Here is a 15,327-nt window from a genome sequence, read left to right as displayed (position 1 = left end):
TATAATTTCCATGAATCCAGACTGTCAATTTAAGATATTGTGATGCCGTTTGAACGAAATGCAATGTATAACCTTTGTCTTCTGGCCTTTGTTCTCGTCACCTTTGAATGCCGATGACACGCATACATAGATAACGAATAGATAACATAACTGGCGAACGAATTCTGATACCTCCATATTTAATTAGTCTTCTTGTATATCTTAGCGTGTGCGCTGTCTTGAGCTTGCTCTAGACATTGAGCTCTGAATAAAGCTAAACGTGCTTATTTGTAGAAACCATTTTGTACCTGTTATGGGTGACGCAGTTTTTCGTTGAAAAGTAGGTGCCTACATTTACATAACAATTGCGTTGTTACGCATTTTAAGTTGCTAGTGCCCGAAACTACTTTGTCTTACTGAATTCTCGACGCAGTAACTTTGATTAACTACTGTGGCGCCGAGACTATTCTTCCCGATTTGATCTTGTTGAAACCATGGGCGAAGTTCTTAATGATAATATAGCTAATTGGAGTACAAAATAGTTCTATATAATATATATGGCAGTCCATATTTCTAGTGACATAACGTAAACATGCCAGCAGAACCAAATGTACAGGCTGACATCCAATACGGTGTGAGCGATACCTGAAAAGCAATCCGATCTCCGAGAAAACAAATGTTATATAGGCCGATTTGGTATGAGGTCGGGAGTGAAACGGTAAACGAATTAAGCCGCTGTGCTTTGTAAATCTGTAGTTGATCTCAAAGGTCCTAATAGATTCTGTGCTGCTGAGCTCCGAAATCAAAGGGCATTTTATTCAAGTGTGCTTATAGGTTTGTGACAGGAGAGAAAAGGCATACAGGACTATTTAGCTATTTGTTCGGTCTTTATTTGAGTCCGTTGCGAAAAACTGAAAGAAGCTTTAGCTCAAGGTTACACTCGTTAACTTCTGATATAATCTTTTGCGCAGCAGTACAAGAGAAATATAGGAAGTAACTTCCTATTACTATTAGCAATACTATGTAAAGTACTGCTTATAATGCAAGAGCTATCATCTAGTTGAGGTGCGCTGACTTCGTGCGCATATACAACACACGTTCGGCGGTAGCATTAAATAAGTTTGTCGTTAGGCGGCGTGGTCTGGGTGACTAACGCGTATCTCTTTGAATGCATTGTCGTGGTAACCACGAAAAAGCGGCCATTGCCGGTTCGAATTTCAGCGATGGCGAATGGTTGCTATGGCGTATTGTTACTATGCCATTTCATAGACAAGTATCGCAATATCCATAGGCCGAATAGCCAACAGCTAACGGAAAGAAACATAGCATGCAGTGCGCCTGCTCTTTGCCGCTTTGATCGGAGAAATGAAGTGGGTCAAGTTCCTCCTGGATCTCCCTCATTATAGTACCTCGTACTGAGGTGATTCAATATACAAAGAGTAAAATGTAAAAATTAGTTCCGAGTTAGAAAAAAATATATTGCGAAACAACTTTCGACGTTGTCGCTCATTTTATCTAGTTCTATTTATCCTATTACCCGCTCAGCGCAGTAGCAGTGGATCCTGAGTCCAATTCAGCGTATTTCAATTATCCCCTATGGGCTTAATGACAGCGGTGCGTATTGCTCCTCGGTTATTCCCCACTGAGCAGGTCAATGCCCTATGTATCTAACTACAGCATTAAATTAAACCGAAGTCTCGCTGACCTGACTTCAAAGCTTCGTCGCGTTTTTTCAAAAATCTCTTCTATCTGTGCCTACAGTCATAGGGACGCGTGGGACAGGATAGCATTTTTTGGCTGGAGACAGGAAATAGCTGCCTGATTTCAGTAAGAGGAGACGATCTTTTGCTCTATGAGTCACGCACTATGTACGTAAACTTAACTTCCTCATACAGTGTAATTCGATTTCTGTATCTTATTTTTTGTTGTATTTTTCTTATTATCATAGCGTAATTTAATTAGCTTTACGGCTAGGCGCTAATGTACGAAAGCAAAGGTTGGTGAGCCGGCCGCTCAATTTCAACTCTGAATATACGTATGTATATAATTCCATCAAGAGTCAAGACGAAATTCGTCAAAAGTGTGTGATGTTTCGAGAGTGCAAGCTCTAGGATCGTTGTCAAAAAACGGCTCGACGACCATCGATATATGTGCGTGCGCTTATGACTGCGTCAGCAGGAAGGGCTTAACTCGGATACAGTCTGTGGCCGGCAACAGACGTAGAGGGAGACGGATTGTTAGACAGACAGACAGACCCGCAACGCAACAGAGCCAGCCAACCAGCTAGCCAGATTGCTGCTGCTGGACTGCTCTTCCTATTATTTCTGTAACATAGCATAGCTTTTAGGGATGCAACAGTACAAGCTTTCCGGCTGCTGGTGCAGTGCGCTGTCGCTGCTGAAGAACTGTACAACGCAGTGTAGTTACACTGAATGATGCGAATGCCATGATGCAGAAGCTAGCTGCTGTTACTACACTTTAGCCAGCCAGCCAGCTATTATGATTATATAGTCGCTAGAGCTACCCGAGAGAGCGTTGGCTGCTGCCATCCGATGCAGCACGCTGACGTTCGTCGGCCGTTTCTCGCGCTCGCAGACTCTCGGTCTCATACGCAGAGAGAGGTGACGACCGCTGCGACTCGGTCACAGCCAACTGGAGCGGCGGCATGGAGGCGGCAAACAGAGCGCACAGACAGTTCGGAGGGCGCTGGCGATGACTCACCTAGACCGATGGAACCGGCTGTAGGACGACAGCAAGAGAAGGAGAGCGGTATGGGAAGGGAGGCAGGGAGAGGGGTGTACGGAGAGAAGTTGATGCAAAGCAAGCGGGACAGAGCGCAAGCCCAATTTGGTGAGCGAGCGAGCGAGCGAACGAACGATCGAGCGAGCGAGCGAGCGAGCGAGCGAGCAAGCAAGCAAGCAAGCAAGCCAAACAACGAGGGCTCCCGGCGCTGCTGGCTGCTGTGTTGCCAGCGGTGCGGTGGCAGTGGAAATCGTGGCGCTGGCGACGAGTCACCAGGCGAACTGCACAGAGCGACAACGGGCACCAGGGGAGAGAGAGACGCTCAGAGCTTCGCCCCAGTTCCGTCGTTCGCTCGTTTCGTTCATTGCGCGCTGGTGATGGCGGTGGCGATAGTGGCGGCGATGTTCGAGAAGAGGCGCATGCGCAATGCCGGCCAGCGCACAGCCAGCGAATCTCCAGCAACAGCACCGCCACACCAACATCGAAGCACCAACCCTGAGTCGTGCGAAGCGGAGCGCACGATCGGCTGTATGTGTGCGTCTGTGTGCGAAAAAGACGAAGAAGGGGAGGGGGACGTAAGAGGCACTATAAGCAGGACGGGCGCAGGCATAAATGGAACACCGCTGTTGCCCCCGCCTTCCTTATACCCCAATCCGCTGCATCCCAAACCCCTTTAGCGCTCCTCTCCAAGTGCTGTACTAACGCCACATTGTCGCCTCTCTTCCGCCAATTCACCCCACCTTAGCCCGCCACCCATTTGCCCCCTTTCTCCCTTTTTGCCTCCAGCTTCATTCTGTTTCGCCGCCGTCACTGCCGCCGCCGGTGGCACTGCCGGCGGCACTGCCGGCTCGTTGCCCCTCTCTCATTTCCCTTGTCTTCATTCCTCCCCAGCCTTATGGTTAGCCCGACGTTGCCTCCGACCGTCGAGATGTGGCCCTGCTAACGGCCCCACACGCACACCATTGCTCCTTATACCACCCCACCCTGTCTCTCGCTCTTTCCCTCGTTTTTCTTCACTTCCTGCCCCCAGACATCGGCCAGGGGAGCAGGCAGCAAAGAAACAGCCAAGCGGCCCGCTACCAGGGTGCTATACGCAATAACCCGTAGAGGACGCATGCTTGCCGCTGTTCATCGTAGAGACACGACTGAACTGGCGGACGAACAAACGGTGTTCTTCTGTAGGGACGCCGGGCCAAAGCCTCGTGCGGTCCCGCTTAAGACCGGCGCCCACCCCACCACCGTTCATCATGGCTATCGCATAGACGTACAACGAAGAGTCTGCGGAGATCAGCAAATGAATTAAAGCGCCCTAACCAGGAACGGCCGGCCAACCGGCGATGGCATAGCCCGTTCGTTCAGTTGTTTGTTCGTTCGTTCGTTTGTTTGAATGCAGTCCGATGTCGACGCTACTGACGAGCCATTGCGGCGGCAGCAGCAGCAGCAGTACTAACAATAGCAATGTCGTACTGCAATCATGCTGCTGCTGCTGCTGCTGCTGCTACTGCTGATTTGAGCGAACGAGCGAGCGAGCAAGCAAGCGAACGAACGAACGAATGAATGAAGCCACAGCACCCGAGCAACGGTGCCACTACTGCTGGTGCCAGCGCTATTCGTGGTACATGTCATCATAATAATAATAATAGTACATGGTAATAGTAGTAGTATTGTCGTTGCTCCTTTTTTGTTGTGTTTGCCATAAGAATGAAATAGACATGATGAGATGATGACGACGACGACGACGACAATGGAAATGTTCTTGCTGCTGCTGCTGCTGCGGTCTTTGATGTTGTTATGACGTTAAAAAGAGGGAAAACCTTTCCCGATTTTGAGAGGGCGCGAACAGTCTCCGTTCAAACGATTGAAGACGACAACCTTCTCATTTGTGCTCAGAATCGCCAATAGTTTCACATATCTATTATGTGGCTAGGGTTGTTGAGGTATTGTTACAAAACTAGCATTGCGAACAACCATCATCCAGTAAACGCTTACCTTTATATTCATATATCTTTATAATCTTTAAAACTATGACATTCGCCAAAAATAGTGCATTCCGGATAAGCAGGGAGCAATAAGATCAGAAGCACGAAGCGGATGTGACATGAGCAGGTTTCCTAATCTGCCCAATACCGTCTTGCCCTGCTTCTTCACTGCTCACTGCGTTCGAAGTGCCCCTTTGCTCATCATTAGTTATTAGTATAGTGAATGGCGTTTTCTTATTGATTGATCTAATTGTCAGCGATGCCGTTTCTTTGCTATCAGTACCTCGGCGACCGTACACAGAAGCCATCAACAAACGATTTTGAAAAGTAAAAGTGAAACCGTAGTTCCTCCAACTGTAGCCCGAATAAAGAGGCTAACACAAACTGGGATAGAAGAAGCTAACCGAATTTTTGACTTGTATGTTACATGAAGGTCCGTACATACATTCTCTTCTATGGTACAGCTTGAAGTCAATGTACGTACTCGTCGAACGAATCGCGCCGGTTACTGTATTGCTAATGCAATTTTCGCGGGGGGAGAGGTCGGGCGCGGAAATTGAAAGAATGGTCTTTTTATCTTGCGGCCTCGCGATATCGCTTTTGGCGCTGACTGTCGCAGTTGGTGTCGTTGTTACTGCCGCTGCTGTCGTTTTCGTCGCCATCATCGTCAGGAGCAATCCGAGCAAGCAAACTAGGCAGACAGACAGTCACGCTGCTCGTAGTATCTAGCCAGCTTGCTAGCTAGCAGTAAGATCAGCTGCCGGATGTCGCTGTTTTACCTGCTATATCGGCTGCAGTCTCCTTTTGATCGGCTGAAATCGAAGTCGGCGCAAAGACTCCGACTACATGGAAAAAGAGAGAGCCTGCGTGTGTGTATCTATCTCTCTGTGTGTGTGCAAGTGTGTAAGACACTGATGCCAGCTGGTACGGCTGCTCTCGTGCGAATGACCCGGGAGAGACAAGATGCCGAAGGAAGGAGCTACGACGAGTGATCTAGAGCTTAAGCTCTAGATCACTCGTCGTAGCTCGAGCAGGAGTAACATCACTGTGTGCCACCAGAGTGCTATAGCTAGGCCAATTTGAGCTACGACGCTTTGAGCTTACACTCGCGTTGACCGACGATCGGCGTCATAACGCTTGCTTGATGGCTTGCAACAACACCAAATGTCGAACACATACATTGTATAGTATATAGTAAAGCTGTCTTACTGACTTTGGGATTTACTTCACCGGCAAAATGGGCTGATATCAGTTCCGTACAGAGAGCTCAGTTAGCCTGCTGCCTAACTTCGTTGAAGCATGTGACTATCGGCTGGTCTGGCGGGTGAAGCAGGATGTGCTACAGTTCAGTATCAGGCTGTTACACAGCCGTTCCAAACTAGATCGTAATTCGTTGTTTCTTAAATGAGTTTTATGATAATATTCTCATGCATAACTACATGGTGAAGCCAGAAAGCGGCATCATTTGTGTGCTCTCCTGGTGTTTTGGCTGGAAGCTAAACTCGATTCTGCTATGATCCTAGCACGGATCTCCTCTCATCCTTATCCCCGTTGTTTCGTTGCCCGCTGGACTCCAGAAGAGCTGTAATGAGTAATGACCGATCGATCAGGCCTCCGTCAGGCCGGTGAAATCGAAGCCCTGGTTCAGTGCCCAGAACAAACCTAAGCAGTTGTTCTTAGAATCTAGGCAATTTGCTTATCACCTATACCCAAGCATTAAAATTCGTTTTCTTTTATCTCGAAGTTATTAAGCCTACTCAGTCAAAAGCTGGTACATGTAAGTCCATATTATCGACGTATCCTATGCACGTTTATATGCGCTAATATATGGTGATAATTATAATAATGTAATAGCAGTGTAAACATGGAACCACACAAGCGCTCGTGTATAGACCGAAATAACAGTATGTGTGTGTAACAAACAAAGCCTTTGAATCAACGAATGTCAGTTAAGAGCTACTGTTTTTTTTATATTTGCTAACTGGAACCTCGCAGCAGTTGCCCGCGATGAAAGAGAATGATTGCCAAAAAAAAAAAAAAAAGAAAAAAAAAAAAACATTCATTAATCATTGTGAGCATCTATTTACAACTGTATTACTACTATAGGTACTAGTACTAGTAGTGCTGCCTCTCCGCGAGTAATATGACTGGTTGTGTTAGTTCCGTAGGAAAAGAAACTGGGATAGCAATAACCGACCATTGGAAATTTCAGCCTGTGGTTTTCGCCTTTCCTATAGCCAAAGTACAGGTCCTATTATGCGCACAGGTCACCATTAGCCACAGCACGAACGCAACGAGTGCATGCGTACAACTTAATCAGTACCCCTGTTCCATTGAGACATCAGTATTATACGCAAGCGCATTATCGTATTATCTAGGCGTTTCCTTAGATGGGAACATATAATAAACAGCAAGCGTCATCATCACAGAATAAAGAAGGCTACGCTACTGTGGCATACGTACACGTACAAACGAACGCATGCAGACATATCCAGCTTAAATTGCCGATTCTGGAGATCGAGCTCGTAAGATTTCAAGTGCGTGTATTTACAGCTTCGGTCATCTTCGTCTGATAACAGCGGGACCGTAATATATAAATCTAATCTAAATACATAATGGTCAAAAAAAGCTTACAAACCAGTCTGTTTTGCTTCATAAGTCGTTTTTCAAATATACATATATATCTATATATATATATATATATATATATATATATATGTGGGTACACGTGCGTGCATACAATACACACACATTGTCAATCAATAACTAATGTGACTGCGAATAAATGCCGAAGTAACCTTTTTCTTGTTTCTGCTACACAACTATGACAACCTCCGGCCGTTATTCAAGGCCACCGTAGACATGGGGGCAGAGATCGAGGTCATACGATATGCTCATGGAACCCCCGGCCTGGGGCTAGCTAACCACATGAGCATCTACTGTCCACATTGGTAAACAAATGACTAGGCAAGCACGCAATAGTACCCGGTCCTGGCCTGCTTACGCGTTCGTGTCTGTATCAGCCAATGCACAATATACTCTATACCATAATAGCTATTCCTCTAGTTCGTTCGACGCCAGCAGCAGGACTTCTTCATCATCTGTTACCCACTCAATCAGTAATTTTCTCAAGGCAAGGCAAGGAAAAACGAAGTAACGTTTTTCAGCTGATCGCTCGATCAGTGAGAGGGTCCAGACAACTCGACTTCTTCTAAGCATCGCGAAAAAAAGTCGTGGCCAAATTTGACGCCTCTGTGACAGCAGGGTTAAGTCAGCTATCACTATAACGGCGGCAGCGGAAGCAAACACACGGTCGTGCCTACTCAGAGCAGTGGCAGTAGCATGTGTCCGAGCCAAAAGCCACTGCAGAGACTGTGGCAGAGGCCTCCGCAGCAACGGACTCTTCGAATGGCAGCCAGAGATCGTCATTGGAGAAGAAACTCTTTGTTTCGACAGATAGAAACCACTAAGCAGGGCAGTGCGAACCACTGCACGGGCGACAGTAACGATGACGACGGCTACAGACAGAACGCCCCAACTCCGTTTGCACTATCAGCAGTAACCGCCTTATCCTACTGTTAGTACTGCTACTATTGGGCGGTGGTTAGTTAATTATTTGTTTCCCCGTTCCTCCAGCAAGTGCGTCCCTCCGCATACTCCATTTTCGTCCTCATCCCCTTGCAACGATACCGCCAGAAATAACGATGATTCTTTTCACTATTTTAAAGAAAGTGCTATAGTGCGATGATCATATGCTACTGAGGCCAGTACTGCTGTTGTTGTCACTAGGGGATCAGCATTAAGTAATGATGTACGATATTTGTTACGATTTGCTGGTCTAAAACTAGCCATCATGCTAGTTGACGTGCCAGTGCATGATATAAAGAACAGTCAAATTCGACAAGACATTTACTAAAATCCTTTCAAGGAGAATCTATCAAGTTGTAAGTACGTTAAGCAGCTAAACTCTGCCTGCAGTTTTCTTGCGGCACTAATTATGGAAGAATTCCGTTGATACCATTAAGGATGCAGATGAATGAAAATATTGCGTTCTAACAATGTTATTTCGCGCTGCATTTCAGACACCGGCTCAACCTCGCCAGAAGAAATCTGAAGGAACGAAGTCCAAGGGGAACGCGAAGAACGCGAGAGCAAATAGTCAAGTAAGTATCTTTGTGCCAATTCAAACGGCTGTTTTCGTACAAAACAAATTATTGATTAGAATCTAAATTACCAATTAATTCAGTAAGCGAACATGAAATCTACTACGCCATCATGGAGGCAAATATCGTGTCCTATGGGAGTCGATCTTAATACTCGTGCAGTTCTGCTTCGAATTTATCTTTTTTTCGTCTCTTCCGTGATTATACCACACTAACAGGACGCTCGATGAAATCAAGCCGAATATTTTATATAACAGACAAGCTAAGAAACCACACAGGTCGTAAGCCTTCATATATATATATATATATATATATATATATATATATTTCTAAGCTATTTACAAATATATTTTGAGAAAAAAGCATGACACTCGGAAGTGAGCTCAGAGTTGGAGCTGCCAAGGCGCTAAGGCTGTGTGTCTGTGTCCAGCATCTACCTATCACGCAAGCAAACAAGGCTTCCCAACGCACTAATACCAAACTATAGCAATGTAATATCACCACTCTAAATCATGGCATGCGTATCTTATAGCGCCACTTTTGCCGAGATAAACTCAAATGACTTTGAATAGTGTACCGAAAGAGTGTAGAGGACAACTGAAAATTGCTTATACATATACTTTCACACATACTTTTTTCAGGGTACTTTGTCACACTAACATTAGATGATGACTGTCTGGTAAAAGACCATTATCGTTTCTAAGAGAGCACGTCTACAGCCCTGTTGTTTTACATCAGCGCATAACAAAGAAAGATGGTTGTTTATTGCAATAATAACCAATTCATGAATGATACAAATGTGTAGCAGATAATTCTATTCAATCGTGTATTGATTGACTGGAGCAAGATATCTAGAGAATGGAAGAATATTGTGCGATGGTAAAACCCTACCAAGAGTACACATATACCATTGACGATCTCCGACGTAATAAACGATGTCGTTCCGTTGTGCCATGGAGATGTCATGAGCTGGCCGACATTCGTTTGGCAGAAATCGTAGTTGTGTTGTCCTCCCAGTCTCTGGTTTTTGGCTGCCGCACGATGATTTGTCGCTATTAGAGTTCTTCGTCTACTGCTACCAGTACTTTTATTATAGCTTCGTTCGCTGCTCAATTTCTATCATCTATCTTTTTTACTTTCTCTCTCTTTCCTTCGATTTGCGCGAGCTGAACCCCTACTCCCAGTTCCCCTAATTTCCCCCAAGACACAAAATCACGCTAGCAGAGCTATGCTGCACTGCAACGCACCGCTCTGACTTGCACTCTACGACCACCGCCGCCGCCATTGCTGCCGTCACTACAATTCCTGCTTGCTGCTGCAACTCCTGAGTACAAAACTCCGAAACCTCGATATATCGATATAGCTCGCTGACAGTCGCCGGTTGCCTGCCACCGGCTGGTCTGTTGTTGTTGTTGTTGTATTGGGGATGCTGGGATCGGGTTGGGGATGTTGCGTATTGAGCGTGTGTGTGCCGTGCGATCTATGCTTCGCTGTGTGTGTCTGTGTGTATCGCCGCTGTAAGTAAGCGTACTACGGGCAGTGAAATCGTGTCTGTGCTGTGTTAGGCAGCCGCCAGGCGAAACGGGTGCCCGAGACGGGAGACACAACGGGCCGGGGTGGTGCTGGTGGGGAGGGTATATGAAATTTGTGAGCGTCGGTGGCGCCATCGTGCGACTGGGAGACAAACCTAAGGAGGGACGGTTTGTCGTCCGATAACGACAGCCTCTTTCGGCTCGGTGGGGTGGTGCTGGTGACGCTAGCAGTGTGGCAGTTTGGCCCTGATTGTGATGATGATGATATTGGTCGGTCGACTGGTTCATTCGTTCATTCGTCGGTCGGTCGTTCCTGCTGGGTGCGTCTGTCTGCTTGTGTGTGTGCGCGTGTCGCATTGAAAGAATGGCACTCCGTGTGCAATTCAGCAATAAGAATAATACATCCGAACACACATCCATATATAAAGCGGATTGAATTATTGGGGGCTGACATTGAGCTGCCGGCCGGCTAGGAACCATTGTCGTGCAGCCACTATACTCTTCTCTATACTTCATATATATATATATATATATATATATATATATGACTTATGCAAGGACATGAACTTCCGATTCTGTGTTACTGTCTGCTACTATCAGCCAATACAGAATCGGGCTTCAAATGATATATTCATAAAAAGATGAAGGATGTGGACATGAACTAAAAAAAGACGAAAAGAAATAGAATGAAACATGATCATGGCTTATCATGTGCCAGTATCTAGTAGGGTCATATAATCACTGTCAAGTAATTGTGTTTGTTATCCAAGTATATAATTGATAATATTGATGTTGTAACTATTTGAAAACGGAAGATGCATGATATGTGCAGACACTGGTATTTACTTATATCTAAAAGACTAAATTACTGACAAGGGAGCGATGGAAAACAGAAAAGCAACAACAAAAGGCAAACGTGTCAGTAACAGATATCTGCTTTCCTCTTCTGAATTTTCGTTTGTTCCACAATGAAAGAAAGATTCACTTTCTCACCCTTCCGCGCACCAAATACGATTCTTCTACGATAACATATATATATATATATATATATATATATATATGTTATCGTATAAGCGTATGTATATACATATATACGCGTATATATAGATAAAAAGGATTAAAAAAAGATAATGGACGAAAAGTCTGGTATCAGCAAAAGTGGTCAGAATGAAAGAAAAAGAGTAATATTGACAATGGTAGTAGTCGAAGTAGCGGAAGCCGCAGAAGCAGTGAACAGGTAACATGAAGACGTTGGACGGCTAAATACCGTCAGGCCGAAAGGGTGGCGGACTCAAAATAGAACGGAATGAGAGCGAAAGACGTCTATGAAGCAGCGAAGCAACGGACAAAAAGAGATACTATATCCTGTTGTATATACACACACAGATCGACACATACACTACCAATTGTTCATACATACGACGTATAAACACGCCTTTTCGCATGACTCACGCAAACATACGCAAAAAGGGGAAACGATTGGGTACGAACTAACGGAGAAACAAAGATGGAAACGGGAAAAGTCCAAGAAAAGGAAATAACGTCAAACGAAATATAGAGAATTATAGGAGAATATAGAGAACGAAATATAGGAAAGAGGTTTGGAATGAAGTGTGAAGCAAACAAAATAGGAAATCAAAGGGAAGAAAGGCGAAGTGTTTGGCTAGAATTTGACTTTTCCAACGTCCCCATGCATCGTCCTCCTTTTATTTAGCCACCGCCGTAAACATTCATGTCCGCGATAGTGATGAGGATGAAAGACAACGAGAAAAAGACGACGTGGAGCAACCCGCACGACCACCTTTGATCTGCTTTTTGATCTACATAGCCAAATGTATCGCTCACATCATTGACGATTGATGTTCGTAATTATTACAGCGGACATCGCCATATCTAGCGTGTATCTTGACTATGAGTTATTCGACAGCGGAAATATTGATGTTATCGATTGATACTACTAGAACGTATATTGGCGGGTTGTCGATAATATCGTATAATGTATTAGTACACCAGAGCAGCCAGAACGACGTAAACAGAGTGAAGCTCAGACTCGAAGCGCTTATATTTTTGTTTCTATTATTCTAATTTTTTTTTCGAGATGTCGATTATGATTAGCAACATAGGTCGTCGTTGTTCAATTTCAGAGGCCTTTCACTTGACGGACTATATTCTTTTTCTTGTACTCCAAATCACTAACCTGCAATTTAGGCCATCAGAGCCTAAACCAACCTACATTCGGAGCATTTAGCACGCTAAGTTCAAAATCGTTGTGTAAGAATAAGACGGGACAAATCTGTAGAGAATAAACACAGTAAGGATATAGTGCTGAAGATTGAGGTAAAAAAAAATAGTGTTTATGCACACGACATCAACTGACCTGCACGAATTTCTTCGCGTTTCCTTTAAATTCATTAGCAGGAAGGCGAAACGGGAAATTCAGGAAATCAACAAGGTCCGCCCGCAAAAAGGCAACGCGCGACTCCTGACGAGAACAAAAACACTCATCAGGTAATATCGTTTTGCATGTTAATGACGGATATCAATTCGAGCAAAAACATAGAGCAACTTGAAAAATACGATTAATTCGATAAATTAAATGAACGTTGTAGTGCTCAGAGGTTTCAGTTCTTTGAACAAAGTTTCTCTTAACATGGTATACTTCACAAATGGTGAAAAAAAAAATGGAATTCGTTTTGATAATCCTTATTTCTGCTGTCTTTCGTTGTTCGGTTACTCAGAGCAATGCACACTGTATATATTTACTACACATGGTAAAATTTTATGATTCTGTTTCATAAGTAAGTGGCAAAAAATATGGCTGCCCAATATGCCTGCCACAATAAACACGAATCGTACAATTATTTGGTATCATTACTCATTTTCATTTCATTCACAAATGCTGAGTATGCAATATCTGATTAGCTTATTCCTTGCTATTTTGCTGACTTCAGCTGACACCGGATGTAAAGCCTCAGTTCAGCGTTTTGGGTGCGCCCGCTGGAAGCATGTACGCGCCTCATGATTCCTCGATGCCCCCTCCTCATGTAAGTAACGATAGGTAATACAAGCATATTTAAGTTGTATAATTCCTGGTGTGAGTGCCCGAACTTCGTTTGATTCGCAACCTTCACGTAATGTGTTTAGCCAAGAATGTCCGGCTGATGATATAAAAGGAAAATCCGCATCTCCTTTTGGCAAACATTATATTCATAGTTAGGCCTCACCTTGGAGCCCAAGTGATCGTACTTAAAAATCATGTAGAGAAAATATATACACTATAGCTGAACATTTTAAATTCTAAAATACACATTGATATATGTTATGCCAAGTTGACTTTATAAACCGAATAGCAATACAAAGCATATACTTGCTTCATAGTTATTATGTGCCTCTGTTTATTTGTTAGGATTTCGCCATGCATTTATTATTATTATTCTTATTTGACAGTTTTTGTTTTCTTGGCAGATGTCTGCTGGGTATGCAACACCCGGCGCGCCGCCCCAACCACCGACGTTTGCCCCCCCTGGTCAACCGGGTCAGCCGGGCTTGTTTAATGATCCCAACCAATATGCCAGCGCACCCGCGCCCCCCGCGTATAGCCACCCATCGATGGTTACATCTGGAACACCCATGTCTCCCGCGTCAGCGTCTCCTGGCAGTATCGGTTTCCAGCCTGGCCAGGGCCCCCAAGAAGGCTTTAGCCAGCAGCGGCATCAGTTGATGAATTCGCGCCTTAAGTCATTGATTCAACAACGTGCATCGCAGAAGGAGCCCGAGCAGAATTCGCAGGACGGGTTCCGCTCGCCGGCACAAACCCCAACAACGCCTACCGGCGCCGCACCTGACGGCTCACCTTTCTACCCAGCTGCCGGTTCCGGGTCCCAGCCCGAGTGGGGGGGCTCTAGCGGTCCGGGTCAGAGCCATTTACTGAACCCCGCGGTCAAGCTGGAGCCCTCCGACCAGGGCCAGGATCCCCGGACGGGGCCACCTCCCCATAGCCCGGCCACCGACATGGCAGCGAAGGCCTCCGAGGCGTCGGATCGTCCGCCTAGCAGTCTCAGTATTGGTAGGCAGACCCCGCATGCCGGCCAATCTCCCGTTCCCGGCTATACGCTTCAGGGGTCTTTCGCTAGCCCCAAGTCGGCCAGTCATGGCTTTCCCCAGTCCCCGCGACACTTCGAAGGTCAGCAGGAGCCTTCGGCATCAAGCGGAAGTCTCAACATCTTGAATTTACCAGTTGGCTCATATCCCGGTCATCTTGTTCCTGGTTACCCCCCAACAAGTGCGGCATACGACCCACAAGCACCACCCTTGCCTGGGTTCTCAAAGCCTGGAGCATTTTACCAGGCTGCTCCAACGGAACCTTTTGCCGGCTTGCAACACCCTCCAGCCGATCCCGGCATGTATGGAGGTGGCGGTCCTTTGCCGAGTATGAGTGGCATGGCCGGTGGATTCGGCCTTCCAGCACTGCCACCGATGCAGGCTGGGGCTCAGGCAGGCAGTGCCGGACTCAACCTACCTGGAGCTGACCCCTGGTGGGGACGACTGGAACAAATGAAGACCGAATAAACATAAAAGCCTGCTTTTCTCAGACTCCAGAAGTACTCCAGAAGAGGGGTTTCTGAAGTCTCGAAAATTTGACCACCGCAATGGTCTTAAAGGCCATTTTGTATTATAGTGAGGTGGACGGCGACAAAGTTAGCCATCACTTCCATTGTAGATGATAACCTAGAATATATGACATGAGCTCAAGAACGGGAAACCAGACTTGTAACCTGCATGTTAGACTACTGGCATAGTTGGGTAACTTGACTTGTGGAACTCGAATACAGTTTAATGACAACCCATGCGTTGTCACTACATATGACGAAAATACTAAGCATCGAGTTCGCAGAAAGGAAACAGAGTGCCAAAGCTGACTAATAATATATA

The 15,327-nt window shown here is 45.5% G+C and overlaps 1 protein-coding gene across 2 annotated transcripts; it reads left to right on the top strand.

The window, feature by feature from the left end:
* Positions 1-8,782: 8,782 nt before the first annotated feature.
* On the top strand, positions 8,783-15,321 carry LOC111255239 (uncharacterized; the record flags this gene model as incomplete). 2 transcript variants are annotated; one of them, XM_022816985.2, is given in 4 exon segments in its annotated part: positions 8,783-8,863; positions 12,814-12,903; positions 13,347-13,439; positions 13,861-15,321. In XM_022816985.2, coding segments are annotated over 4 exon segments (1,368 nt in total), but the record flags the coding sequence as incomplete, so codon positions are not given.
* Between the last annotated feature and the right edge of the window lie 6 nt (positions 15,322-15,327).

This window comes from Varroa destructor, unplaced genomic scaffold, assembly GCF_002443255.2.
Source record: "Varroa destructor unplaced genomic scaffold, Vdes_3.0 BEIS01001411.1, whole genome shotgun sequence".
In the NCBI taxonomy this organism is placed as follows: domain Eukaryota; kingdom Metazoa; phylum Arthropoda; class Arachnida; order Mesostigmata; family Varroidae; genus Varroa; species Varroa destructor.
The sequence above is the reverse complement of the archived record's forward strand: the minus strand, read 5'-3'. Positions and strand labels throughout refer to the sequence as shown.